Below are 27,580 nucleotides of genomic sequence, written 5' to 3'. Positions count from 1 at the left end.
TGAAACAACAACATGCTGTTTTCTGAGTGGTTTAAAAAAGGAATGAGAATTTTGAGCACAGAATTTATGTCTTACACAATGAATAATGGTGGAAAAAAATGAACAGAATAGAAAAACTTGAACCTGCAATAGTAACCTTCACCAAAAGACAGAACAATAAATAGGGAATGCAATTACACAGAAGTAAAGGACAACCTAGAAGTGAAGCAACAAATAAGAACATTAAAAGAATATATGCTCTTGATGCAAGCAAAACATACTGAACAAGATGAACAGAGACAACCTAAGGATCAGAGATTTCCCAGAAAAACACAACAGGTCAAAAAAAACAAAACAAAACAAAACAAAAAAACAAAAACAAAAACCTTAACACCATAATAATGGAAATAATAACAGAAAACTGCCCAGAACTTCTGGACATAGAAAATGAAATTACAAATGAAAGAATTCATAGATTTTCTCCAGAAAAGACCCAAGACTGAAAACTCCAGTGGTGAAATTTAACAATTCAATTCCAAATTAACAAGTTCTGCAGGCCATTGGAAGAGAGATCTTCAAATACAAAGGAAAGGACATTTGAATTACACAAGACTCTTCTGCACCCACTAGAAAAAGGAGAACGATATGTTCCAAAGAGCAATAGAGTTCAGGATGCGACCCGGAGTGACTTATCCTGTAAATCTGAGCTTCATAATACAGGTCAAAAAATGGACATTCAATAATAGTTTGAAATATTTTTTAGAAAGAGAACCAGAACCAAAGAGACTATTGGTTTTTCAAACACCCCAGATAACAGAGATTTCTTTCTAAATGTACACAAGGAGATGAGATGAAGGCAGAAATCTGATAGAAGTAACAGTGAAGAGGCAAACAGGGGCCATTATGGACACCACCTGGCAATACCCTGTCTACAGGTGAATGCTTCTTTTGTGGGACTCTCAAATTAGTAATGAGTTATTGTTTAGTTGTTTTTCAGTGGTCTGACTTTTTTTTTTACACAGTTTGCTCATGTTCCCAGCCAATTACTTGAGTTTTAAACTCTTTGTTAAAGTAGGGGTTTGCTTCCTGTGTGGAGAAGGTACTGTCCCAATCTTCAGGGGCTTTGTGTAGTTATTTTCAGAGATACTTCTAGGAACCTATAAATTTTCAGTTCTTCCAAGGTGGTACGATCAAGGGCAAGGTGTTTATTCCTTTCCTGGCCTAGGCTCTGGTCTATGAGTGACCACAAGAACTCTTTTCTGCCTTGAAACTGCGAGGAGGATTCCTTCTTCACTGCTACCACAAGCTCTACCACGCCAGTGCTCCTCCTTGCCCCGGGATCACCACCCAGAACTATGACCCAGATCCAAGCATGGGCAAAGCAAGAGATTCCTGCAATCTTCCTCTGATCAGCCACTTGATTCCCCCTCTGTGGGGGCAGTCTGTGGGCCAAGAGCTCCAGAAGCAGCTGCCACCCCAGGGCTATGCTGGAACTGGGATTGGGACTGAGCTCCTCTCTCACTACAGTCACAGACCTTTCCTACTGACCTTCTAACTTGTCTTTGGCATTTGTGGGTTGAGAAGTCTGGAAACCACCACAGCTGCCCGTGATTCAGTCCCCAGAGGCCTGCTTCAGGTTCACTGAGGCCTGGTCATTGCCTATGCGCCCACGCTGAACTGTACTCCTCTCCCAGCCTAGTGTAATAGAACTTTCCAACCAACCATCCAGGTTGTCTTGGGCTGAAAATTTGTTTCACTCTTTTTGTGGGTTCTGCTGCTCTAGAATTTGTTTAGAGCCACATTTTACAGGTATTTGGAGGAGTTAGGGGGAGAGCTCAAACAAGTCACTGCTTTTACTTCTCCATCTTGGCTCTACCTACTTGTTTTTCAGTGAAAGTTGACTCTTTGTGACCTCATTTGAGGTTTTATTGGCAAAGATACTGAAGTGGCTTGCCATTTCCTTCTTCAGCTCATTTTACAGATGAGGAACTGAGGAAAACAAGGTTAAGTGACTTGCCTAGGCTCACACAACTAGGAAGGCCAGACTTGGAATTCAGGAAGATGAGATCCTGACTCCTGGCCTGATATTCTATCCGCTGTACCATCTAGCTGCCCCTGTGAGTGGTTTTATTTTTATTAAAATAAAATTAATCTCATTTTTTGTTTATGGTATTTGTTGTTTGCCATGAGAAAGTCTTTCTAATTCTGTTCTTGCAGAAAGTATTCATATCATATAAGTTTCTGGACCTTGTCATTTCCTTATTCCTGTCCACATTTTCTAACATCTTTTTTAAACCCTTCTTTACATATCCCTTCCTTTGCAATGGAGTTAACAAGTATTAAAGTAGATGTTGATTTAACTTGGAGAGTCTTATTGAGGTCTTCCAATCTCAGTCTCTTCAACTTCTGCATTGGAGGTTGGTGCATAAGCTGCAATTATTTTATGGATGATCTTTTGGCAAATATTATAGTGAACATCGACATATAAAATGAACAAATATCCCATGAAATGACATTCCTTACTGCCACTGGCAACATGATAAAAACCGATTCTTCTGACTCCTTTAGTTGCCTCTCTAAGGAGAATCTTAGAGTCATTTTTTGATTTAGCAGCAACCTCCTCCTTTCTTCTGGTTTCATTTATAGCAAGAACTGACAAATTGAGATGCTTTAATTCCTACAGTATGTTTGCTACTTGGTTATGGGACATAGATCTCCTTTAGAATATCAGCAGCTAAGTTAAAATTTATTTTTTTAAAAAGAAGTCTAAAACAGCCTAATTCTTAGCATTCTCTGCCACCTTTACTGTTGAAACAGGTGCTGTTGACACAGCGAGGTGGTGTAGTGGATAGAGAGCCAAGCCTGGATTTAGGAAAACCTGAGCTCAAATCCAGCCTCAGATACTTACCCGCTCTGTGACCCTGGGCAAGTCACTTAACCCTGTTTGCCTCAGTTTAGCTGATCATGGATCAACTAGAATATTGGCAGCTAAGTTAGAAGTTTATTTTTAAAAGAAGTCTAAAACAGCCTGATTCTTAGCATTCTCTATCATCATTACTGTAGAAGCAGGAGCAAGCCACACAAACTGAGAGCCATTTTGTATTTTTCTTGGCTTCATGGGCTGCCTTGAAAAGAGAATCTATCACCACTTGGCCAGGCAAGTCCTTGGAAAACAGATTTAGCCTGTTAGGACTATACCTAAAGCTTTTATTCTACTGGAATACAGAGAGTTACTTTGGGCTGTGATGAGATAACAGAGTAGGATTTGGTGGAGGATAATCATACAATACTTCATAAATAAGAGCTAGTATTACATACTCCTTGCTGAAAAAGTTAAAGAATCTTATTTTTATAACACTAGCAGAATGCTCACAATTCTTGGGAAGACATATACTTTGAAGTTCAATGTATGAAGTTCAATATTGTGATTTAGTCACATATGCCTTGGCTCAGTTTGCTAATAATTTTACTTTCCAATTATCTGGTATGCAAATGGATCTGTGATTTCCTTGATATGGGTTCCCCCTCCAAAAACAAAGATTGCAACCCAACTATGCCTGCCAATCATCTGAGATTCTTGGCTCCCATAAATTCACCAAAGTTTGCAGCCTTCCTTTTCATTTTCTTTATATTGAATGAAGACTAATGGAGCATTTGATCATCCTCTGTTCTCACTACCTTATGGGACTTTTTTATTTTCCTGCCATAATTTCTCTGATGATAGCCTTCTCAATGCATCTCCTGCATAAGTCCTTATTTATAATATGTTGAAGCCTACTCATAGCCTCTAATTATATAACATACTGAAGAATTATTAACTATTGAAAAACTATATCTTCACCATCTCTCCATTTCTTTCTCTTTCCCAACAGCCCGCCATTCCCCCCAACTCCCACCTCCACTTTCCTTACAAAAGAAAAGCAACTCAAGAGGCCAAATAGCGGAGTGGAAAGAACCTGTGTTAGGAGACTTAAGCTCCGGATTCTAGGCCCAGTTCTATCACTAAGATGTAGTGTGTGTGTGTGTGTGTGTGTGTGTGTGTGTGTGTGTGTGTGTGACCTTGGAGAAGTGATTTAGCCTCTATGAGCTAGTTTCCTCATCTGTAAAATGGGAGTAATAATCTGCTACTACCTCACTTACTTAGAGAAGTGAGAATTTTTTTTAACTTTAAAGCACTATGGAAATGCAAGTGATTAAATTGTTATTATTATTATTATTATTATTTTGCTTTTTGGTGAGGCAATTGGGGTTAAGTGACTTGCCCAGGGTCACACAGCTAGTAAGTGTCATGTGTCTTAGTCCAGGGCCAGTGCTGTATCCACTGCACCACCTAGCTGCCCCAAGTGATTAAATTATTAACAAAACCTTACCAACTGGGGAGTTAGTCCCAAAAGTTTCCTATAGCGAGTGACTTGTGAGTCTTTTCAGTTTCAAAGTCTTGCCAGGACTAACTACATTTATGTTGAAAGATCACTCTATTCGATAAGATCCTCGACTCTCACAATTATCAATTTACCAGTGCCCATGATCCATGTGCTGCCTGATTAAAGTGTGAGGTGCCACCGTTCCATACTTGTCCACCTCTGGCATGTTCATATCATCAATGAAGTAAATAAGCTTTTTGGTGCCTGGGGGTCCATAGTTTCGCCCTGATTTCTTCTCCAGTGGCTTCTCAAGAACACCTGCCAAATTTGAAGGGTGTTGGCTATTATTCAGTAGCTTCCTAGGCATCATTTTCTTATTAATGCCAAAAAAAGATGTGGCTTTTTGGGTTGTTGTTGTTGGATTTTTTTTTACCTTGTAACATGGCAGAAGTCGTATAGAAGTTGAAGGGAACAGACTGTATCACGTACTCATCGGTGCTCAGGCTGCCAAGCTTGTCACCCATCAAGACTGACTTGCCAGTGCCTGCATTGCCCACCAACATCACTGGCCACTTTTTGCCCATTAATAAATCCATAAAATACCGAATCCGGATGGTTTCTGTTGTGTGAACCAAGGAAGCCTAGGGGTAGGGAAAGAATCCATGGAAACAAAGGCATAGTTTAAAAGCAATATGAAATCATTATCCTATAGGCAACCTGATGACTAAACTTCTACCTGCAAATTAAGGTGCAGAACTAAATGAAAAAATAAAATAAAATCCCAGGTTTTTATGGAAAGGTACTATTGCTAAAATAACTGTACAACTGAACACTTCTTAGAAGTAGGGAAAAAAACAAATTTTGTGTCTGATTCCAGGGTTCAGAGTTTGAGGGGTGATACCTGCAATGGGATGTCAGGATCCAATTCGAATGGAGATATTTTATCTGTCCAAGGCATAAATTTTTTACTCTCTGGGTCTATGTAGTAGTCAAAAATAGTTCCTTGAGAAGGAAATTTGATGGTCTTAAATTCGTTCAACCACCACCTGCTGAACTCAACACGATAGTCTGCAAGCTAAGAAAAAAACCAAACAAACAAATTACTAGCAGATTCTATTTGAATTATAGACTTCAGAGCTGGAAAGGAAGTCACTAAGAGGTCATTTAGACCAATCTCATTTTTACAGATGAAGAAACTGAGGCCCAAGAACTGAAGAGATTTGTCCATGGCCTCATTACTAATAACTGACCAAATTAGGATCACTCATATTCATGTTGGTTTCCCACAAACACAGTGTGGATAGTGGAAAGAGCACTGTATTTAGAGTCAGAAGACCTGGTTTTAAATCCTGACCCTATAACTAGATGACCTAAATACCTCTGGGTCTCAGTTTCCTCATTTGTAAAATGAGAGATGGTCTTATGGGTGTACTGAAGTCAGTTCAATAGTTCTAGAGAGCAGATAGTTAAATGGACAAATCTACAAATCAGGGCTTGATTCTTGGTTTGTTAATTGTCAAGATTTAAGAAAGTGATGGAAAAAATTAATAATACAGATTAAGCGTAAAAAATTGTGATTTTTTTTAAGAGAGGTGATTGTTAAACATTTAACTAATTTCCTGAGTGTGGATTAGATGGGCTCTAAGGTTGCTTCCAATTCTAATTCAATGATCCTGTGACCTGTTAATTATGCTGTTAATTGTACTGTAAACAAAGGTAATAAAATCATAATTTCCTGAAATAACTTTACCTGGTCCTGGAACATGGCTCCTCCAAAAGCCCAGAAACATGCAAACACAAAATAGAGTTCATAGAGCTCCTTGGAGGAATCTGGAGGGGTATTCTTTGGGGTCAAAAGACATTCTAAGAGGTAGAGTATAGTCTGGATCACTGTGATTTCTGGAACTGGAGTGATCTTCTTAAATCCAAACTTCAGCTTATCCAGGCACGTGGGGAGATATTTATCAAACAGGATCATCAAATTAGCTTTCTCAGACTGCACCTTGCGTTTTTCAATCCAGCTATTTACCACACTAGAAAAAAGGCGAAGAAGTTGGAAAACATTGACGAAATGCAATCATCCCTGAATATCCATGAGTAAGTTATCTCTATCCCAAGCTGGCTTTAGTCCTTCTTTTAGCACAGCTTAAAGCTAGCTGCCCAGTTCAATTCAACTCAAGTCAACAAATGTCCATTAAGTGCCTACTACCTGAAAGGTGCTATGTTAGGACCAAGGGGAAGCTAGGCAGCACAGTGGATAGAGAGCCAGCCTGAAGCCAGAAAGACTCATCTTCCTGAGTCCAAATATAGTCTCAGACACTTATTAGCCGTGTGGTCCTGGGCAAGTCACTCAACTGTGTTTACCTCAGTTCCTCATCTGTAAAAATGAACTGGAGAAGGAAATGGCAAACCATTCTAGTGTCTTTACCAAGAAAACCCCAAATGGGGTCACAAAGAGTCGGGCACACAGTTGAGCAATAACAACCTAAAAGGGTCTATGCTTAGGCCAGGGATACAAGGACTAAAAAATCCCTTCCCTTCAGGAGCTTACATTTTACTGCCTACACAGTTCCAGGTGTTCAAAGAATACAAATTTACCCTCATATTAGCCCAAGTGTAATTAGGAAGCCAAATGTACAAGAGAATTGCTCAACAGTGCAATTTAAATTTATATTTAAAATAGTTTTAGGTTAGCCCCTGCTTTTGGTTATTTAAGCTACAGTGTTCTGTGGTAACTAAGAGGTGTCTGAACATGAACGCTTCTTTGTACATAAAAGGATAATAATGTTTACAGAGTTGTATTGAAGAAAGAAAGAGTTTCATAAACCTTAAAGTGGAAAAGGCATAAGCATTTGTACAGTGCCTAATTTCTCATTTGATTCTCAAAAAAGCTCCTGTAAAGAAAGTTATTATCTTTGTTTACAGATGAAGAAACTGAAGCAGACAGACAGAGGTTAAATGTCTTGCCCAGGGACACACAGTTAAGAAATGTCTAGGGCCACATTTGAACTCCTGATCCCAATCCCAGCATTCTACCCACTGTGCCTATAGCTACCTATGGGAGAGTCAATAGGTACTATTGTTGTATTATTGCCTGATGCTCACCATGGACATTATTATTGTTATCATCTGTAAAATATTTATCTCCTTATAGAATTTCAGCTAAGTGTGAAGGAAGAGCAATTCATACATCCACATATTATGCTTATGTCTGGTCTTCTATTAATGACTATGTCTTGATTAGGATCATTAGTGTATAAACTGCCACTGAATCTGAATCTAGTATGAAATTCAAGTTTTATGAATTATAAAGGTGAAGGATATGTAATTTTATCAGCCCAAGATTTCCCCTTGGAACCTTCTTCACAAGGTACATTTTGTTGTTGTTGAGTTGTTTCAACTCTCCATGACCCCATTTGGAGTTTTCTTGGCAAAGATACTGGAGTGGTTTGTCATTTCCTTCTCTAGCTCATTTTACAGATGAGGAACTGGGACAAACAGGGTTGAGTAACAGCTAGTTAAGTGTCCGAGGCTGGATTTGAACTCATTGAAAATGACTCTTCCAAGACCAGTGTTCTATTTACTGTGCCGCCTAACTGCCACTGGGTAAATTATAACCAGGCTATGATTTAGGAGATAAGCCCTAGGGAGCTAACTGGACACCAGAGTCATTGAGTGACTTGACCAGTTTACACAACTTGTTAAAGGGGAGATTTGAACCCAGGTTTTTCTGACTCCAAGCCCAGTACTCTACCCACTAATTTGACAACTGTCTTTACATGAAACTTGCAAAATGCAACTACATCTTCAAGCACTTGTGCCCCTAGTTAGTCAAGGCAGTAAATCCTCATTTAAATAAATTAGTTTGCCCTTGGGACAGAAGATTGAACAGAAGCACTGACCACCAAGAATTCTATCCCTTTTGTACATTAAATAGGGTTTTTCCTGTGCCTGGCTACAAGCCTTCAGTCTTCCTCACCTCTCTACTTTGACAGCATAGATAAGAAAGGCAAAGATGAAATCAGAACTTACGGATTCCATCCCAGATCAGCAGGGTTGATGTAAAGTATTCCTGCTCTGGAAACTGTGGCTGGCGTGGCTGTCCTTAGGTGACTGATCTCAAACACTAGTCTCATGGTACGATTTAAGGGGATTCGCTCATTACTGGCTAAGGTCAGAACCTAGGATGAGAGGGAAAAAAAAAAACCCAGGTTTATTTCCAAGAGAAAATGACATTCATGTCTCCAATTACCCAATATTTCGATAGATTTATATAATCTGAGGACTAGAAGGAAGTTTGCAAATCCACAAAGTTACTTGCCTTCAAGCAAGTCCTCATAAAAACCGCCTAGCACAAATTCAAGCCCTCTTTTTAAGAACCCCCACAAGAAGTTTTTTTTCCCTCTACTACTTCCCTCTGCAACTTATCTCAATGTCAAACTACTCTCACTATAAGGATGTATTAATCCTAATATCTAACCTAAATCACTCATGATGCTTCTATTTTAGCCAATTTCCTCATCTTTCCTCACTGGATATACAGAAATGCTCATTACCATGCTATGTGAACACTTTTCATACCTGAAATCATGCCTTTGTGGATCTAATAATAGTAATAAACCTGAAAGGTTGACTAATCCAACCTAGTGACCAATGCATGAATCCCTTCTTTAGCATTCCTAATAAGCCATTATCTAGCCTCTACTTGGACAGCCATGATGGGAATGATTCATGATGGGAAATTCATTATTTCTGTTTTGGGACAGTTCTAGCTTCTGTTAAAAGGAAAATTCTTTTGTTCAGGCTCTTGCCCTGATTTACAAGGCAAAATTCAGGAAAAAGATAATTAAAGGGAGTTTATTAAAGTATCTATCAAGGTAGCAACACACTGACAGGCTGATCACTGGAGATCAGCAAGGGTTTCAAGATGAGGCCAGTTTTTATTGATAACTTTCATAATGGGATAAAGATAATTCAGATAGGTCTATGTCAGCAAAAGGGGATGGGTCATTGCATCTCTTTTCCTCCCTATTTTCTTATATGTTATATTTAAAAGGTATAAATAGGTAGGGAGTGACTTGCTGAATAGCAGGTAATACAAAAGCTGCAGAGTGGGTGATGCCTTCCCCAACAGAGCCTCCTCCAACAGTGACAAATAGGGCTGGGAACAATGGGACACTGAATCAGCATCACTTTTAATATTTCTATGAAGTGTTCCCCAGTTCTCAGCCCAAATATACTTCCCTGGAAATTCCACACATTTATCCTGCCCTCCAGAGATGCACAAAATAAGTCCAGCTCTTCTTCACATGGCATTCCTTAAAATATTTGAGGAGACCTATCATGATCTCCCACCCCAGGCTCTCTCTTCCCTGTTCCAGGTTAGACACTCCCAATTTCCTTTCCTTTCCAAATCTTCCTAATATGACGTCATTTCAGACATTTTACCATTCTGGCTTCCCTCCTCTGGGTACTCTAACTTGGTGATTAACACTTAAAAGCTGGTGCCCAGAACTGAATGCTCCAAATGTGGTCCAACCATTACAGTAGGATTGTCAACAACCTTGCTTGGGGCATGTCTATTAACGCAACCTAAGACTAAATAACCTTCCTCCCTCCCTCCATTTCTTCTTTCCTTCCTTCCTTCCTTCTTTCTTTCCTTCCTTCCTTCTTTCCTTCTTTCCTTCCTTCCTTCCTTCCTTCCTTCCTTCCTCCCTTCCTTTTTTCTTTCTTAAACAGCTACATCACACAGTTGGCTTATTTGGAGTTTGCTGCCAACATGGTCTTTTTTCATTTGACTGCCATTATGCCAAATCTTCCTAATCTACTTGTGCAGATGATGGTTCCCCGCCCCCCACCTCCCAACATCTCCCCACCCTGAGCTAAGTTCAGGACTTTATGTTCTCTGCATTTCATCTTATGAGTTTCACTATACTTTTCCAGTGTACCACGGTCATTGTGAATCTTAAATCTGTCATCGCTTATTTGCCTCTTTGCTTTATTTAATCTGAAATATTGATTTATATCCCATCTTTGGCCACACAAATCACTGGTAAAAATGTTGAATAGGGCTGGGCCAAGGAGGTACAGCTTCGGGTCTATGTGATGGGACTGCTTTTTTAAAAAGAAATTCGGTAAATGAGTACTTTGAATAGGATAAAAAACACATCTTCCTTTTACCAAAATTCACTGTGTAACAAATAACAAGGTCCCAAGGCATAATATACTTTTTGACTTTGTGCTAGTTTGGATTACTGTGGATAAGATTACTGTGGATTTACTGTAAATTCAAGAAAGTCTGGTTTCTGTACAAGGAAATCACCAACCGATAAGGAAGAAGAAAAATCCATTAAGCCCCCCAGCTAACCTTATTATCATCCATGACAGTGTTCAGGGATTCGATCCACATGGGATCTATATCCCCATCCAGAACAATCCATTTAGGGCCCTGATGAGTAATGTTAGCCAGGTCCCGCATTATGGTAGAAAAAAGTCCTGTGTGGTAGCAGAATTTAATTTAGTTAGCTTTATTTTCAATATATGAATCATTACATTCTTCAGGAAGAGGAAATTGTAATAAGATCAATCAATAAGTACTTATTAAACACCTGCCATGTGCTAAGAACTATGCGAGGTGTTGAGGATACAAACACAAAGTGAAATATTCTTTCTCTTCTTAGAGTTTATATTGCTGTCGGGAAGATTCATTCATTTCAGCCGTGTCTGACTCTGTGACCCCAAATGTGGTTTTCTTGGCAGAGATACTCGAGTTGTTTGCTATTTCCTTCTCCAGCTCATTTTACAGATTAGGAAAGTGAGGCAAAGAAGGTTAAAGTGACTTGCCCAGGGTCACATGGCTAGTGAGTATCTAAGGCCATATTTGAACTCAGGTCCTCCTGACTCCAGGCCTGGAGCTTTACCCACAGCACCATTTAGCTACTGGGGAAGGCAACACGCATAACACTGGCAGATACAAAACAGCTACAAGGTCATGGGGAGGGGCACTACCAGCTTGGGAGATGAGAAAAGGCTTCATGCAGGAGAAGTGTGAAGGAATCTTGAAGGAAGTAGGAATGTGAAGAGACAGAGCGGCATGAGGAAGGAGTTAATTCTAGCCATGGTAGATGGATAGAGCAAAAGCACAGATATGAATATTCTAGATGAAGACAGTAAGAAGGACAAATTAAACAATAGAATGTGTGAAGGAGAGTAAATATAAAAAGAAAGGGAAGGTAGGTTGGGGCCCAGTTGTGAAGAATTTTAAGTGTCAAAACAGTGGAATTTATATTTTTATTCCAGAGTCACTGAAATTTATTGAGTAGGAGAATTAAAAGGTGAGACCTGCAATTAAGGAAAATTATTTTGGCAATTGTGTGGAGGATGTATTGAAAAAGAGTGAGAATTAAGGCAGGGAGAAAAATTAACAGGCATTGCTCTAGGTGAGAGGTGATGAGGGTCTGAATTCATCAAGTAGTGCAGAGGCTGTGTAGGTGGAGAGAAGGATGTGAATAAAAAAAATGTAAAGTTAGAAACCATAAGATTTGGGAACTGACTGGACAGGTGGGGTGAGAGAAAGTGAAGAATCAAGGATAAAACAAAGGTTACAAATCTGGGGCACTCGGAGATATAGCCCTTGACAGAAAGAGGGAAGTTTGAAAGAAGGGTGGTTTTCAGAAGAAAGAAAGTGAATCCTGGTTTTGGCCACGTTGAGTTTGAGATGCCTATGGGATATCTAGTTTGAAATGTCTGATACGTAATTGGTGATGAAGGCACTAGAGTCCTGAGAGAGAAACTAGGATGATATGCATAGAGATTATACAAACATGCCCAAGTCTTTCCCATCCTTAAAAAAATCCTCACTAGCACCTGTCTCAAGCTACCATCCTATATTTGTTCTCCCTTTATTAGCCAAACTCCTAGAAAAAGATGTCTGAACTCATTGCTGTCACCAAGGAAGAAAGAATAGAGAAAAGAGAAGGAAGCTCAGTCTGGAGCCCTAAGAAACACCCACAATTATGGAGTGTGATATGATGAACCAGCGAAGGAGCCTAAGAGAGAGTGGTCAGATAGATGGGAGAATAATCAAGAGAAAGTAGTGCCACAAAAACTCAGAGAAGAAATTGTGGTCAGTAATGTCAAAAGCTGCAGAAAGGCCTAGGGTCAGCTAAGTGGCTGGTACAGTTCATAAGATGCTTGACTTGGAGTCAGTCAGGAAGACCTGCATTCAAAAGCTAGCTACAGGACTTAACGGCTGCGTGACCATGGGCAAGTCATTTAACCCGTCTGCCTCAGTTTCCTCATCCATAAAATGGGGATAATAAAGTACTTATTTCCCAGGGTTTTCATGAGGATCAAATGAGTTAATATTTATAAAGCACTTTGCAAACCCTAAAGTCCTATATAAATGTTAGCTATTTATTATTATTATTATTATTATTATTATTATTATTATTATATGAGGATGAACCTTGAGAAAAGAACATTGGGTTTGGCGATTAAGAGACCACTGGTAACTCTGGAGAGAGTAGTTTCAGTTGAATGATCAGGTTCTTGGGATCATAGATTGAGAACTAGAAGGAACCTTACTTGAACACTCTGATTTTTACAAATGAGGAAACAGAGGCCTAAAGAGTTTAAGTACATTGCCCAGGGTCACACAGACAGTAGGAGGCAGAGTCAGCATTTGAACTCAAATCCAGGAGTCTTATTGCTGTTCTATACACATACTTGTTGGAAGTCATATTGTAAAGATTTGAGAAGGAATTTTGTAAAGAGAGGATAGGAAGTGGGAAGCAGCAAGTGTAGACAACTTTTTCTAGATGATAGCTTGAGATAGGGTTCATCAAGATTTTTTTTAAGGATGGGGGAGACTTGGACATGTTTGTAGGTAGCAGGAAAGTTATCCGTATATAGGGAAGGATTGAAGACTAGAGGGGTGGAGTGTTAAGTAGGGGTGGGGAATCTTTTAGAGAAGGTGGAAGAGGATGGATGAAGTATACTTGTAAAGGGGAGGGCCTTGGGGAGGAGACATCACTGGAGACTGGACTTAGTAAGATGAACCAGCCACCTCCTAACTTCACAGTCACTCATTCAACAACATGGGCTACAAAAATAAATAAGATGAGATATTTGACCATGAGGAGCTTCTGTTTTTACAAGGGGAAGTTAGCTAAATATACAATCAGAGTGTAATAAGTTTACAAGTATAAAGTACTAAGAGATCAAGTGAGAGAAAAATAACTTCCAACTGGAAAGGTCAGTTTTGGAGACGTGGCATTTGAGCTGGACTTTAGAGAGTGGACCCTTTGTTGTTCCCTGAACTCAGCATTCCATTTCCAGCTGGTGCCTTTGTATGGGCTTTCTCTCATCACTAGAATTCACTCCAGTCTCACTCAGCTCTGCCACTTAAAATCCTGAGCTGCCTTCAAGGCTTAGTTAAGGTGTCCCTTCCCATGGGAAATTTTTCCTGATCTCCCTAGCTGTTAGTTTTCTTTCTCTTCTCAAATTATCTTCTGTTTACTTATCTATATGTAGTAATCTCCAGTAGGATATAGAGGTGGTATAGATTGCCAGACCTAGAGACAGGAAGACCCGAGTTCAAATCCAGCCTCAGGAACTTACTAGCTGTATGACCTTGGGCAAGTCACTTAAACTCTGCCTCATTTCCTCACCTATAAAATGGGAGTAATAATAACATGTACCTCCCAGGGTTGTTGTGAGGATTGAATGAGATAATAGTTGTGAAGAGCTTAGCACAGTGTCTGGCACATAGTAAGCACTATATAAATGTTAGCTATTATTGCTGTTGTTATTATTGGAATTGTTATTGTGATCTTTTTCTAGGTCATTAGTCTGTGAGCTCCGAAAGAGCAGGGACTGTTTTTTGCCTTTCTTTGTACCCTCAATGCTTTGCACAGTGCCTGCAAAGCAGTAGGTACTTAGTAAATACTTGTTGACTGACTGAAGGATGGAGAGGATTTCCTGTGTGGAAACAGTGGCTGGCTACCTAGAAAGGTAGCCTGGCCCCAGATCATGGAGGGTCTTGAATTCCAGGCTGAAGGTCTGGATTTTATTCTATAGGCAATGGGGAGCAACTGAAGGCTTTTGAGGAGGGCGATTCATTCAGAGCTCTACTGAATGACCTGCATCTGAATGCACTCATAGTATTTTCCTTCAATAATGTATAATACACAACAAGTGTAGCTATTCAGATGGCAACTACTAGAAGAAGGCTCATGGGTTTTACCATCTTTCCACTCTCTTGTAGCAGGATTAATGATGCCAAAGAGTTCATCACATGTGACTGCTTTGGGGTCAAGATCCACGGCAACAGCTTTTCTTTTCATGTTCAGATAGGTCTTATTGAGGGATTTCAGGACCTAAGAAGAAAGAGATAATGGACATGTGATTAATATGCAATTGAAGCCCATCACAGTTTTGGCAGGAGGTCAAATTTGTTTCAAGCATTCTGAAAGAATGATCCCTCCCCCAGAAAATGACTAAAGGTAAGAAGCATCCTTGCACAGATACCTGTAAATAATAATCCACGCCAATGCAACAAAGCGTGGGCATGGACAATCCCAACAATTAGATAATTCCAAATCATTTTTATTTGACTTTGGGGTGTTTATATGACTTTTTGAAAATGGTTTAACTTTTCTACTTCTACTTGCTTTCCCAAGCTTGTACCCATTGATGGCCAGGGGAGGTATATTTCGGTGTACCAGATGACAAAGAAGGAAGCCAATTTTGAATTTAAAATTTGCTGCTAATAATCCACATGTAGAAAAGTACTAAAGTATGCATGGTAGCACTTTTTATGGTAGCAAGAACTGGAAACACAGTGGATGCTCATTAGTTGGTGAATAGTGGAACAATTATGACTTATAAATACAGTGGAATACCATTGCACCACCAGAAATTATGAATATATTATGAATTCAGAGGAACAAATGATTATACGAACTGACACAGAATGAGATAAGTGGAACCAGAGAAATAATATACATAATGACTGAAACATTATAAATTAAAAGAGTGATACGATGAAACTGAAATATGAGTAATTGTGAAACCCAGCCTTGGGCCCAGAGCAAAGAGGAGGGAGTCTGAAGGGGGAGAATGTTGCATATACTGTCAGATGTGGCCACTTAATTGTTGTTCAATTCCAGGACCCAGGTTGCTGGGGAATATGGGGTGGGGGAAGGAGGGTAAAGAGTTTTTGTCCAGAAATGACGATGATATCAAAACCATAGCCATCCCAAAAAAAGTTATTTAAATTTTTTTTGAAAGATAAAGGCAAATGGGAGTCCATTAAAGGCAATTCTTACGTTAAGTGAGTCAAATGAAAAAAGAGACATTATCTTTTCAGATTCATTAGAAACATACATAAAATGAAACCCAACACATCGTCAATTCCCTCATTTTAGATCTCACACTGACTAGAATGCGTAAGTATATACTTCAACTACACTACTGCTCTGGATATTCAGTAAACTAGCAAGTGCAAGCATCTACAAAGAGATACTTTGCCAGACCAAACTCAGGCGACCCCAACCAGAAACTAGAGCCATAACTAGTAATGCTGGCACCCTTGGAGAGTACCTGAGATCTTACCTCACTCCCAGCTAAAGATCTCATTTACTCATGGGTATTCTCTGGTACAGTCTAATCTGGATAACTTCTTCAATTTCTGTTTGCTGTTTTTCTTCGATAGATAAATAAGTTTACTTGATATTAGCTATTTATGATGATCTTTCGTGGAATCAGTGTTTGATGAGAAGAAGCTAAATCAGTGAATGTAAACTAAGGGCTACCTTCTCCTTTAACAGAGTTCAGAGAAGCAAATTTTGTTCTAAACCTACCATTCCCTAGATTATCAGTGTTTGAGGGGACCTTATAGATGTAATCATAGCCCAATATTCCTTTCAGAGAATGGTGGAAAGAGCACCCAGCTTTGGTGGATCTCTTGGGGCCTGGCTGCACCTCTCCACCACCTATATGGCATATTGATGGGTGGTACAGGTGTGGCCATTGGCTCCCCTCCACACAGAGGTGGGCCAGACCTCAGATCGTATCTAACTATGCCACCTACAATACACATTTATATATTTAGACAACCCAAGTGGTTCATATATTATACAATCAATGTGAGTTTTCCCTTTTATCAACATAGACCACAACCTCTCTTTACACTAATAGATGATTTCAAGAATTGACATAAGCCAAAAAAAAAAACCAACCTGTTGGCCAACTTTCTGATGATAAACTTCTCTGAATTAAATTAAGCAGGGCATTGGACTAAAGAAACATAGTCCATCTGTAGACACATTGCAGAAGCCTTCTCAATTTGGTAGGACCTGCTAGGACATACACTTCACTGGCATTGATTTTTGGGAACTCAGGGTTAATTCCATGGCAAGACAGTCAACTTAAACAAGGATGAGATCACCCACCTAAGCAGCCAGAAGAAAGCCTATGTGAATAGGTGAATAGGTTTAGGACAAGAGAAAAAATTCCAGAAACTACATTTCTGAGGAACTCATGGAAGCATTGAGCTTAATGGACAAGCTGCCAGAAGCCCAAAGGGCAGAATCTGGGGGTAGATCAAAAAAAGAAGTTTTCTTCTTATCAAAGAATTGCCTTCAGGCTACTCCCACCAAGAAGAAGTTTCATTTGGCCATGGGGGTGAAGAGAAGTTAGAGAATATGGAAAGTCAAGGTCAGTGCTGTGGACCTAAAACTAAAGGTTGGATATAGTGGCTTCTATGAGGGTTGACAGCAAGTCCTACCAGATCAAATTCCTTGGCTTGAAAATAATAACTGAATGTACCAGGGCTTGATTCTGGAAATAATAGCTAGTAGATGAAGGGGCTGATCCAGTAAGAGAGAAGAAAAGAGGAAGCTTTTACCTAAAATGTGCTGAGAAAGCTGGGATTGACTGGAACATTTGTGTTTCTGTAACTACTCTATTAACTTGTTATTGCATCCCAGGTAATTTCCCTGTAGGGCTTTATAATAACCATCGAAAATTAGGTTACTACAGTTTTTGCAGAGAGCTGAAAGGAAAAAAGGGGATTGAACTCTTTCCATAGATGAACTGGAATTTGGGGGTCATAGAAATGAGTGGTAGCTAAAAACCAGGAAAGGGTATCAGTAAGACTAGTGAAGTTTTCTTGTTGATTCCAGGGGAAAAGAGAGGATTCGTATTTTAGAGTAGAATCGGGTGACAATGGGCTGTTCCTCGTGTGCCTTCTCCCCCTCAACAAGTAGTGCCATATCTAATGAAAGAAGAGCTGTTCCAGTCATGCTGTCTCAAGGGATTCCCTTTCCTTACCTATTCCCATCTCTTCTTCTTGGTTCTGTGGACTCTAGTGTCTAGGATCCCCCGCCCCATCCCAATTCCTCATCCTCCATTCTACCAGCCCTAGGCCCCCATTTCTCACTACATGTCAAATTTTGGAGGTTGAGATTTGCCTTGAGGGTTGGGTGGGGGTGAAGGGAAGACAAGAGGAAAAGGAAACAAAACTCTATTTTAATTTTACAAAGGTACCCCTGCCCCTTCATGTTGTATCTGCTCCAAAGGTCTTCAGCTGTGGTGAAGAAGAAAGGGGAGGAAAGAGAACAAAAGGGTATTGGTGGGGTGCAGGGGAGATGGAGGCAATAGAGAAAGTTACTGTTAAATCCCTACCGTAGCCAAAAATCCAATTGCCCAAGCCCCATTTACCTGGGATTTGCCAGTTCCTGCATTTCCAATTATAAACACAGAGTGTCTCACTTGTAGTAATTCCTCCAGCTGCACGACCTTCAGCACAAAGTTATCTTCTGCCTGCAACTGCAACTCAATAATGCTCTGCTTAATGATCTGGGATGGGCAGAGAAAGTAGACATTCTTTTATTCAACAGGCAAAGCATGAAGCAAAGACCACATAAGATCATGTGAGAAGTGGTACTATTCTATCTGCCCCAGAGAAGAAAATAGACTGGTAAGCAACAGAGAGTTGCAAGCTTCCAATGGTAAATGGCAACACCTTCTCCTTCCCTCCTTCAAATTTGGGGAAAAGGAAGTGACAGGGATATGAGAATTCACCACAAAATGGTAAGATTAGTCATCTGTGGAGATCTTTTCAAGGAATAGCCCACCCTGAGTTGGTTTGTTAGTATGTTACAGATGACCTGAGGATGTCCCCTTATTAAGGAGCCCTTCCAAAATCTCTGCAGGGAGACACCAACCTGAAGTGTAACTAATATAAATTAAGCTATATAATTTAAACATGTTCATTATAAATCTGGCTGAGTGTTGGGGCAATAAAGAAATGCAAAACATTATCCTTGTTTTTAAGGAGTTCACCTTCTAGGAGGCATCACATAAATAACAACATACATACAAAATATATAGGGAGCAAAAAAGAAATTTAAGGAGAGACATATAAGGTCACCATATTTTTCTATACCAAAAATTGAGACACAGTCTGACAAAGGAGTCTTTGTTTTATTTTGGTCATTTGATTTACATAGACAATGGGAGAGAAGGTTTGAAACTGGGACTATTTTAAATTTTGCACAGTCCCCATGAGTTTTGCAGAAGAGTTAGAGAGGAAAGAATTGGTAATGTCACAGAGGGGGAATATGATTCCAGTCCAGGAGCAGGGGTGTTCTCCATAACTACACCCAACTCTCCAATTCAAACTCCTCAACTGCCAAATAGCTTGCTTCTTTCCTGTATAGACCCAAGGGGTGTGACTTACTCTTTCAGCCAATCACAAGATAGTTGCCTTCATCCAATGAATGAGACCCTACAAGTTGATTCTGGAACTTTTTTTTTCTTTTTTTTTTTTTTTTTTACAACTTCTTGTGAGATTGTAGGAAGACTCCTTTCTATCTTGTATTCTAGATCTTCCATAACTACATTAAATGAATTGGGGGAACCCTCTAGAAATCATATCCTCCTACCTCTTACAGTTGTCCTCTTATTGTACTACATCTTAATGTAGTCCTGCTCCAGGGAGAAAAGATAGCTCATGACAGATGCTAGAAATACTCCCCATTGCGGAATAGGAATAGTTTCATTAGACTACCTTTGTTGGTATGGGATAGAGGAGGGTGAGTGCAGGCATTCCTTAAGACTACACATGCAAGCAACTTTCTGATGACTATTTCAGTTTCCCAGGCATCTTATCTAGGGAATGCCCTAGAAATCAGAGGTATTGAATCTTAGTTAAATAGCTTTCTGGCTTTCAAGTGAGTCTATTTTGAGATGCCCTCACTTTCTCACCAGCCATTCACTGTCTCACTGTCAGCCTCCTGCAATCTGGCTTCCGTAACCAAGAACTCCTGAAATTTACCAATGACCTCCTATTTGCCAAACCCAATGTCCTCTTCTCAATCTACCTTCCTTAGTCTTTCTGCAGAATTTGACACTGCTGATCATGCCCTCCTCGATTCTCTCTCCTTTAAAGGTTTCCTTGATATTGTTTTTACCTTTCTCCTGTTACCTAATTAGCCACTCTTGCTATCTTTTCTGTTTTTTCTAAACCTTCCAACTCCTAAGAACACATGTCCCTAAGATTCTGACCTCAGCCCTCTTTTCTTTTTAAACCTTCTTCCTTGAGAATCCATTTTCACAGCTTCCATTATTACCTCCAAGTGACTGATTCCCCATGTCTTTCTCTCCATCCCAAACCTCTCACCTGAACTTCAGATACCTTTCCAATTGCCTACTAGACATGTAAACCTAGATAGCCTGTCAACATTTTGAACTCTAAAATATGTAAAACAACTCATCTTATAGGCCATTAAGTGGCATACTGGATAGCGTGCTGGATGCGGAGTCCAGTACTAAGGAAGATGAATTCAAATTCTGCCTCAGATACTTACTAACTCTGTGACCTTGGGCAAGTCTCTTAACCTCTGTTTGCCTTAGTTTCTTTATTTGTAAGATAGGGATAATAATAGCACATACCTCCTAGGATGGTTGTGAGGATCAAATGAAATGATATATGTAAAGCATTACATTGGCTACCATTTGGTAGTAATAGAAATGCTATAAATTCTAGCAAGATAATAATCTTGCTCTGAAAACCTGCTGCTCCTCGTCCTAACTTTCCTGTTTGTCGATGACACCGTCCTTTTCCTAGTGACTCCAGCTCAAAACATCAATGTCATCTTTGACACCTCTTTTCTTCATTGCTAATAAATTACCAAGTCCTGGCAAGCCTACCTTTGTAATAGCTATTGTGTTTCCTGTCCTTTCTATTTCTACTGCCAGGTTCAAGTCTTTATTACCTCTTACCTTTTCCTGCTTTCCAGTCCTGCTTTCTCCAACTAATCCTTCAACCCACTACCAGAGTACTATAATATGCCCAATGAACATGTCACCTCTCTGCTTAAGAAATTTGAGTTTTTTTGCCTAGAATCCCTTTTGCCTAGAATATGTTATAGTATGTTATAGTATGTTATTCAGGGGCTTCCACAATATGGTTCTAATAACCTTGGCAGTCTTATTTTATACTTCTCCCCATCATAGGTCTATTTTCATCTTTATGGGACTATTGCTCTCCAGTCTCATCCTGATCTTTCCCATCTGTATATTTGCACACACTAACTTGCATTCTCGGAACAGAATCTTTCCACACTTGCTGATGAAACCTATCACAGCACCTTGCTTTCAAATAGTTGGTGAATGAATAAATGGGTAAATGCTGAATATCAGGAAAAAGACACAAGTCATTCATCCCTATGTTTGCATATACCACTTAGGTCATAGGAATGAACCAGACTGATGTAGTGTGAAAATAGAGAGAAATGAAGGTCACAATTACACTGGGCTATGACAAGATTTCTTAGTGTCTAGAAATAGCTTTACCTTTTCAAAATTTAGATCTCGTTTTCTAGGAACATCCAGAGCTGGGAACAGATCTCCAATCAGTCCCATAAACACAGGCAAGTCATCTGTTACTATCTTGGGAATATTAAAATCTCTCAGTGCTCTCATGAGGACTTGGTCTTCTGCACGGGCGGGATCTCCTCTTTTTAGGGAGCCAGCTACTACTAGCACAGATTTTATGGCCCGCAATCCCCAGTCATAGTGATCCTGTCAAACAAGTGATGAAGAACATCAGCATTGTATACCAACTCTATGGACTCCACAACTATATCGAGGACTGTCTGTGCTTCTGTATCATCTCCCTTTCTCATTAGGCTTTCTTGCAGCACATTGCTGCCTCCCTAACAACCCAAGAGATGCCCCTATGTGTATATAGCAGTAGGACAACTGCAAATTTTAAGAAATCTGCTTCTGGGGACTGTTGCTACTTTTTTTCAGGTCCAAGTGCATATTATTTTGGCTAATCAGTTCTACAAATCACATCCTAAGCCCCCACCAGTGTAATACTATCAGACCAAGCAAGAACAACCAATATAGTAGTAAAAGTATTTAATTAGGACATAAAACAATGCATATTACAAGAGATAATTAAATAGTAGAATCATTCTCTTCCCCCACACAGAAGTGGGTATAGTCTCTTGAGGTGATAGATGGTGAATAAATCTCCCAGGAAAAATTGATGAGTGGGTGGGAAAACTGTCTCTCCACACATGGGAAGAGGTAAAAAAAATTGCCAATTGGCTAATTTGCCAATTTAATTGCCAAAATTAAATTGCAAAAAATTGCAATATAATGCCAAAAAAAACCCTGCCAATCAGTCTCCTTTTAGCCTTCTCTCAATGACTAGCATGGAGATTTATTTCAGTCCCTTGGGGATAGTTTTACTTCAATTCTGGCTCTTGGAGTTCAGCACCCTCTGAGTGGAATTGATCACCTAATATGTCTCCTCTGAGTGTACATGAAGCACCAGTGTTTCTCACTCAGTAAATTGCAGCCCTTTTTCTAGTTCACACTACCTGACCTAATCTCCATGTCCAGATGCACTCTCCCAGGATTCTGATGTCTTGGAACTTCCTATAATATATACAAGCTCCTTTACCTCAGCATTGTGACAGCCAGACATCATGTAAAAGAGCTACCATTAAGGGCAGCCTACCCCCATTGCATGACCTAGTTGTATTCTTTACACCTTGGGAAGTTAAGAAGGGAAAGAAAGCAAAAACAAAAAACAATTCTGTGAAGACATTGTGATAATGGAGTGCAGGTGTTTAGATGGGAGGCTCCGCTTATAGAAGTGGATAAGAACAACAATGTATCCCAAGATCAGTTTCTGAAAACATAGCATGCTAATTCCTAATGCCTTTAGCAGACAGGCTTTTTGCATCAAGGAGGTGGCTTTCTAAATGATGTGATATGAGTAATCTGCTGAGGGTTCCTTAGAACCAAAATTATCTGGCAAAATTCTCCATTATTAATGATGCCAAGAACTCATTATTTATTATATTCAACAAGCATCAATAGAACATTACTTTGAACTTCATTAGCTCAGTGCAAGTCACTGTTAAGATTCATTCCTTTGAGGTAAGTCATAGATATCTCCAAATTATTGTCAAGTATGGAACATTCAGGAAACAGAACTTAATTATCTCTTCTTCTCCTTTCCATGGTTAACTTTATAAATCAAAGCATAATATGAAAAGACATACCTGCTTAGAAAGTAGCTCTTTGCATAAGGTATAAAGAGTGATGAACTTTCTTGCCAGAAGCCTAGCATCCAGAAAGCCCTCAGCAACAAGCATGATCTCACATATAAGTTCAAAGTCAGGGACAACCATAGCACAGGGTCTGAAAGAAATACCTAAATCAAGACTCTTTTTTTCTTCTTCCCAGTCCCACCATATCTTACCCGTTGGCCAGAGCACAACACACTAGCATTTCTCCAATATTATTAAGGCATTAGCTTAAAATCCTCAAGTTTATTTTTCTTTTCTGTTAAATTTGTGCCTTTTTCTCTCACAACACAGTATTTCTTCAGAACCTGACTCTTTTACCCACTCTCTATAACGAAAGTCACCTTGTCTTTATATCTGTTCAACTCATCTGATATGATTTTAGGAAGTAATTTTGTATTTGTCAATTAATTTCTTTCTAACTGCATTTATTCAGGACTATAGAGTTAGAGATGCAAAAGACTTTAGAGATTGTCTAGTCCTAACTTCCTCTCCATATTACAAATGAAGAAACTGATGATCAGGAGCTTAAAGACTTGTGAAAATTCCACAGTGAATAGCAGAGTCAAGACTACACTTAGGTCTCCCAGTACCATGTTCTTTCTCCCTATTCCATGATACTATGTAGATTCTATCTTACAGCTAGGTGCTTTCAGTGAGGTAAAGCCCAACACTGAGCTTTACCCGCATAGTGTCCTTATCCCTATCACTCCAAAAGGATTCTTTCACATCCTGGCTATGGAGAACAACTTAGCTGGAGTGGGGGGGAGATTGAAATGACTACATTGGTATTTGTTGCCTGGTCCAATGTATTTAGCAATTATTTTTTCAGGCTGAGTAGCTGATGAGTCTTTGGGCAAATTGAGTATTTTCTGTGTGGGCATCGAAGAATGTAGGAAGAGTATGGATTGCAGAAAGGCCTGGTGAAGCTTGGAGAATTAGTGCAATAGTATTCCTATGGTATTGAATGTCCTGGGTTTTCTTCCCTTATATCTTCCTTGTGGTGTGCATGGCTAGTTCCTGTTCCTGGTTGCCTGTGTAGGTCCAAGGTTGTATGTCTGAACTGTTTCAGAACCCAGACAGCAGTTACAAGAATATAGAGAGTTGAGTGATGAGGAAGCTATGTTCTACATTCATCCTAGAGCTGCCTATCTGATTATGGAAATGGCAGAAATGTCTTCTAATTTTATTATTATTATCTAGGCTTTAATCTTTTCCCTTTTCCTCTAAGTAATATCTTCTACCTTGAAGGGCCTTTCAGTAATCTCACATATATAGATCTGGTAGAGAAATAGTATAAAATATCTTCTTATTTCTCTTCCCTCCCCCCCTTGACTTTATTTTAGATATTTTCTCACCAGATAAACCATTAACCTAGTTCTTTCTTTATTTTCACATGTTAATCTGAAAATATGTTCTTTTGGGATTCCAGGACTTTCAGGTGAGCATACAGTCAAGAATACACAGCCCCACTCCCAGATGATGAATTCACTAATTCATTCATTTATTCAACAAAAATCTATCAAGCTCCTATGAAATGTGTTGTGTTAAGTGCTCAAGGAGATACGAAAATTAAGTAAGAGTCTATTGCCTCCCTTCATGAAGTTTACTATCCAATGGAGGAATGTGTTATATACAGTACAATAAAACAAAGTAGTTAGTTATAAATGCATAAAGGAAGTGAAAGATGCTATCTAAAAATATGAGGAGGAAAGATAATTACTGTTTGTGGGGATTAGGGAAAATTTCACAGAAGAGTTGGTATGAATTGGGCTTTAAATGACAAGTAGGAATAGGAGAGGACTTTCAAGGCATAGGGAACAGGGTGAACAAAAGTGCAGATGTAGACAAGTATGAGACATGACAGGTCATAAATGCAGTCCATTCCAGCTAGTGCATAAAGCATGTAGAAGAGAATAGTATGCTATACAGCTGGAAATGTAAAATAGCACCAGATTGTGAAGGGCCTTGAATGGGAGTCTAAAGAGCCTGAAAAAGTCAATAGGGATCCATTTCAGGGTTTTGAGTGGAGAAGTGACATAACCTGATTTATGTGTATGGAAAAAATATCTGACTTCGATGTGAGTGATAGACTGGAGGAGGGGAAAGATTAGAGATGGGTGAGTATTAGCAAGCATGTGCTATAGTGCATTTCATTCATAATGAGAGCCTGCATAAAAGATGTTAGCAATGGTAACATGAGAAATACAGTGGAGACAGAATCAGTAGGACTTGGTGGGAGGTAAGGGAAAGAAAAATACAGGAATAATATCACTGATTGAAATAGTGAAGTTGGAAAAAAGAAATCAGTTTTGGGAGGAAGAATTGAAAGATTACTTTTGGACACATTGAGTTTGAAGGGAAAGCAAGACAGGTGCAGATGCTCTGGGAGAAGATTAAAATTTGATCCTGTATCATTTATTTTTTGATGCTATTTACAATTATTTGGTTTTGTCTTGTAACTGTTCAAGTCATGGTTCTCTGACTCTCAACTTGGTTCAGAATTCAGCTGTCCTGTAATGAGTTAAGTTTAAAAATTCAGCTCTTCTGTTAATCACTAATCTATTCTTGCCTCAGGGCATTTAGCTGACCTTGGGGGATGCATGTGAACCCAAGAGAGTAGGGCCTAATATCTTTATACCACTGAGCTATCCTTCAAGGACATCTGGTTTGCTATATTGCACCTGGACTCAAACAATGAGCACTTCTTAGTCTCAGGAGAAAAGAAGAGGGGTCACTGCTAGCCCCCATTACCAACTCTGGCTCATCATGTTGATTCCTATGCCTCAGCTCTGTAACCAATCATGGTTTGCTTGATCTCATGATGTCATATACTCTTTTCTGTTCTTTGTTCTATACTCCCCAAAACCTACAAAAGGAGAACTGTCCTTTTGCTTGGGGTCTTTGGCATAAATGGAGGCAAGCCATTGACCCCTTTTTTGGCAGACAACATGCCTCTGCTAATAAATGTTATCCTGTGTGGAGAACTGCCTTAGTTTACCTTTTTGTTAAATTTCACTCACAACACCTGTAGGCAACTAGAGACATGGGTCTGGAGCTGAGGTCAGTCAGGGTTGAAAATCTAGATCTTAGAGTTAAATAATGGAAGCTTTGAGAGGGAATGACTGAGGAGGGAAGTATAGAGAGAAGAAGGCAAAGAACAGAACCTTAGGGAAGAGAAAAAGAAAGAAGTTCCAGCAAAGGAATCAGAATTGGAGAACCAGGAAAAAATGGCTTGGAAGCCAAAGGCATCCAGATGAAGACTGAAGCAACAAGGTCTTTGGTGACCTTTGAGAGAGCAGTCTCAGGAGCAGTAGAAGCAGAAGCTAGGATCTAAGGGACAAAGAAGTGAGTGGGTGATGAGTAAGTGAAAGAATTAGATGTAGATTTTTTTTTCCAAGAAATTTGCTAGTGAAAGGGAGAAATGAGATGGGACAATAGCTCGAGGAGATATATAGTCAAAGAAAGACTTTCGGGAGGATTAGGGAGACCTGAGTTGTAGGAAGAAGTGAGGAAGCCATTGGAGAAGGGGAGATTGGAGACCTGTAAAAGAGAGGGGATGTTTGACGACTCTGAACTACTTTACTACTAAAGCCTCTATAGGTTAATATCATTATTATCTGTGCACATATACCTGAACAAAGCTTTTAAGTTTTCTGGCAATTCTGCCCGCCCAGCATAACCTGGGTTCATGGTGATAAACATGCCCACTGTGGGGATGAGCTTTATCATCTCTCCAAGGAAACTAAATATTTTCTTCTTGGCACGAATTGCATCTTGGACGCATTTTACCTAAACAGCATAATTACATAAGAAGAGAAAGTTATAGCTGGCATTTTAAATGTAAAATAGATACATTAATTTTTGTTAGCTTGAAAGGACTCTGAATTTCCAAAATGATTCATCTATCCACACACACCCTCACCCCCTTTGAAAAGAGTCATTCCACAGGGCAGCTAGGTGCTGCAGTTGATAGAGCACCAGCCTTGGAGTCAGGAGGACCTGAGTTCAAATCCAGGCTCAGACACTTACTAGTTATGTGACCCTGGGTAAGTCACTTAACCTCAACTGAAGCAAGCAAGAAAGAAAATTAGTCATTTTACAATCCCCTAATTTACACTTTGATATAGTGGATAGGGGGCCAGCAGTGGAGTTAGGAAGACTGTTGTTCTGCTTTTTTTTTTTTTTTTTTGGCTAGGCAGTTGGGGTTAAGTGACTAACCCAGGGTCACACAGCTAGTAAGTATCAAGTGTCTGAGGCCGGATTTGAACTCAGGTCCTCCTGTCTCCAGAGCTGGTGCTCTATCCACTGTGCCACCTAGCTGCCCCTGCTGTTCTACTTCTTGAACACATTAACTGTGCAGCCTCTTAGAGTCCCAGGCAACTCTTTATAACTCTATGTTACAAAACACATTGCTGATATTGGTGGAATTTTACCTGATCACTGGTGATGATTCTACACTTATATCCTACACCTCATTAGTATAAGAAGAAACTCCTGGTGTAGAGACTCCATGAGTTTCCTTGCTACACTAATAAGGTCCCAAGGACCAAAATAAACCCAATATGTGTATATGTGTATAATATTTTTTTTATTTTTTCAAAAATCCTTTCTGACAACATC

The 27,580-nt window shown here is 39.5% G+C and overlaps 1 protein-coding gene across 1 annotated transcript in view; it reads right to left on the bottom strand.

Annotated features, from left to right (window-relative positions):
- DNAH17 (dynein axonemal heavy chain 17) overlaps positions 1 to 27,580 on the bottom strand; it is a 220,544-nt gene that overhangs the window by 100,626 nt on the left and 92,338 nt on the right. The window contains exons 37-47 of the mRNA XM_027850181.1: positions 26,592 to 26,749; positions 22,934 to 23,072; positions 21,207 to 21,434; positions 18,069 to 18,206; positions 14,590 to 14,722; positions 10,711 to 10,838; positions 8,376 to 8,524; positions 6,094 to 6,376; positions 5,245 to 5,418; positions 4,777 to 4,984; positions 4,496 to 4,661 (exon numbers count right to left, since the gene is read on the bottom strand). Coding sequence (XP_027705982.1) covers positions 4,496 to 4,661; positions 4,777 to 4,984; positions 5,245 to 5,418; positions 6,094 to 6,376; positions 8,376 to 8,524; positions 10,711 to 10,838; positions 14,590 to 14,722; positions 18,069 to 18,206; positions 21,207 to 21,434; positions 22,934 to 23,072; positions 26,592 to 26,749 — 1,904 coding nt within the window. The remainder of the gene's footprint in view (positions 1 to 4,495; positions 4,662 to 4,776; positions 4,985 to 5,244; positions 5,419 to 6,093; positions 6,377 to 8,375; positions 8,525 to 10,710; positions 10,839 to 14,589; positions 14,723 to 18,068; positions 18,207 to 21,206; positions 21,435 to 22,933; positions 23,073 to 26,591; positions 26,750 to 27,580) is intronic.

Source organism: Vombatus ursinus, unplaced genomic scaffold (assembly GCF_900497805.2).
Source record: "Vombatus ursinus unplaced genomic scaffold, bare-nosed wombat genome assembly UNPS02008996.1, whole genome shotgun sequence".
NCBI classification, from domain to species: Eukaryota; Metazoa; Chordata; class Mammalia; order Diprotodontia; family Vombatidae; genus Vombatus; species Vombatus ursinus.
This window is presented reverse-complemented; position numbering and strand designations above follow the sequence as displayed.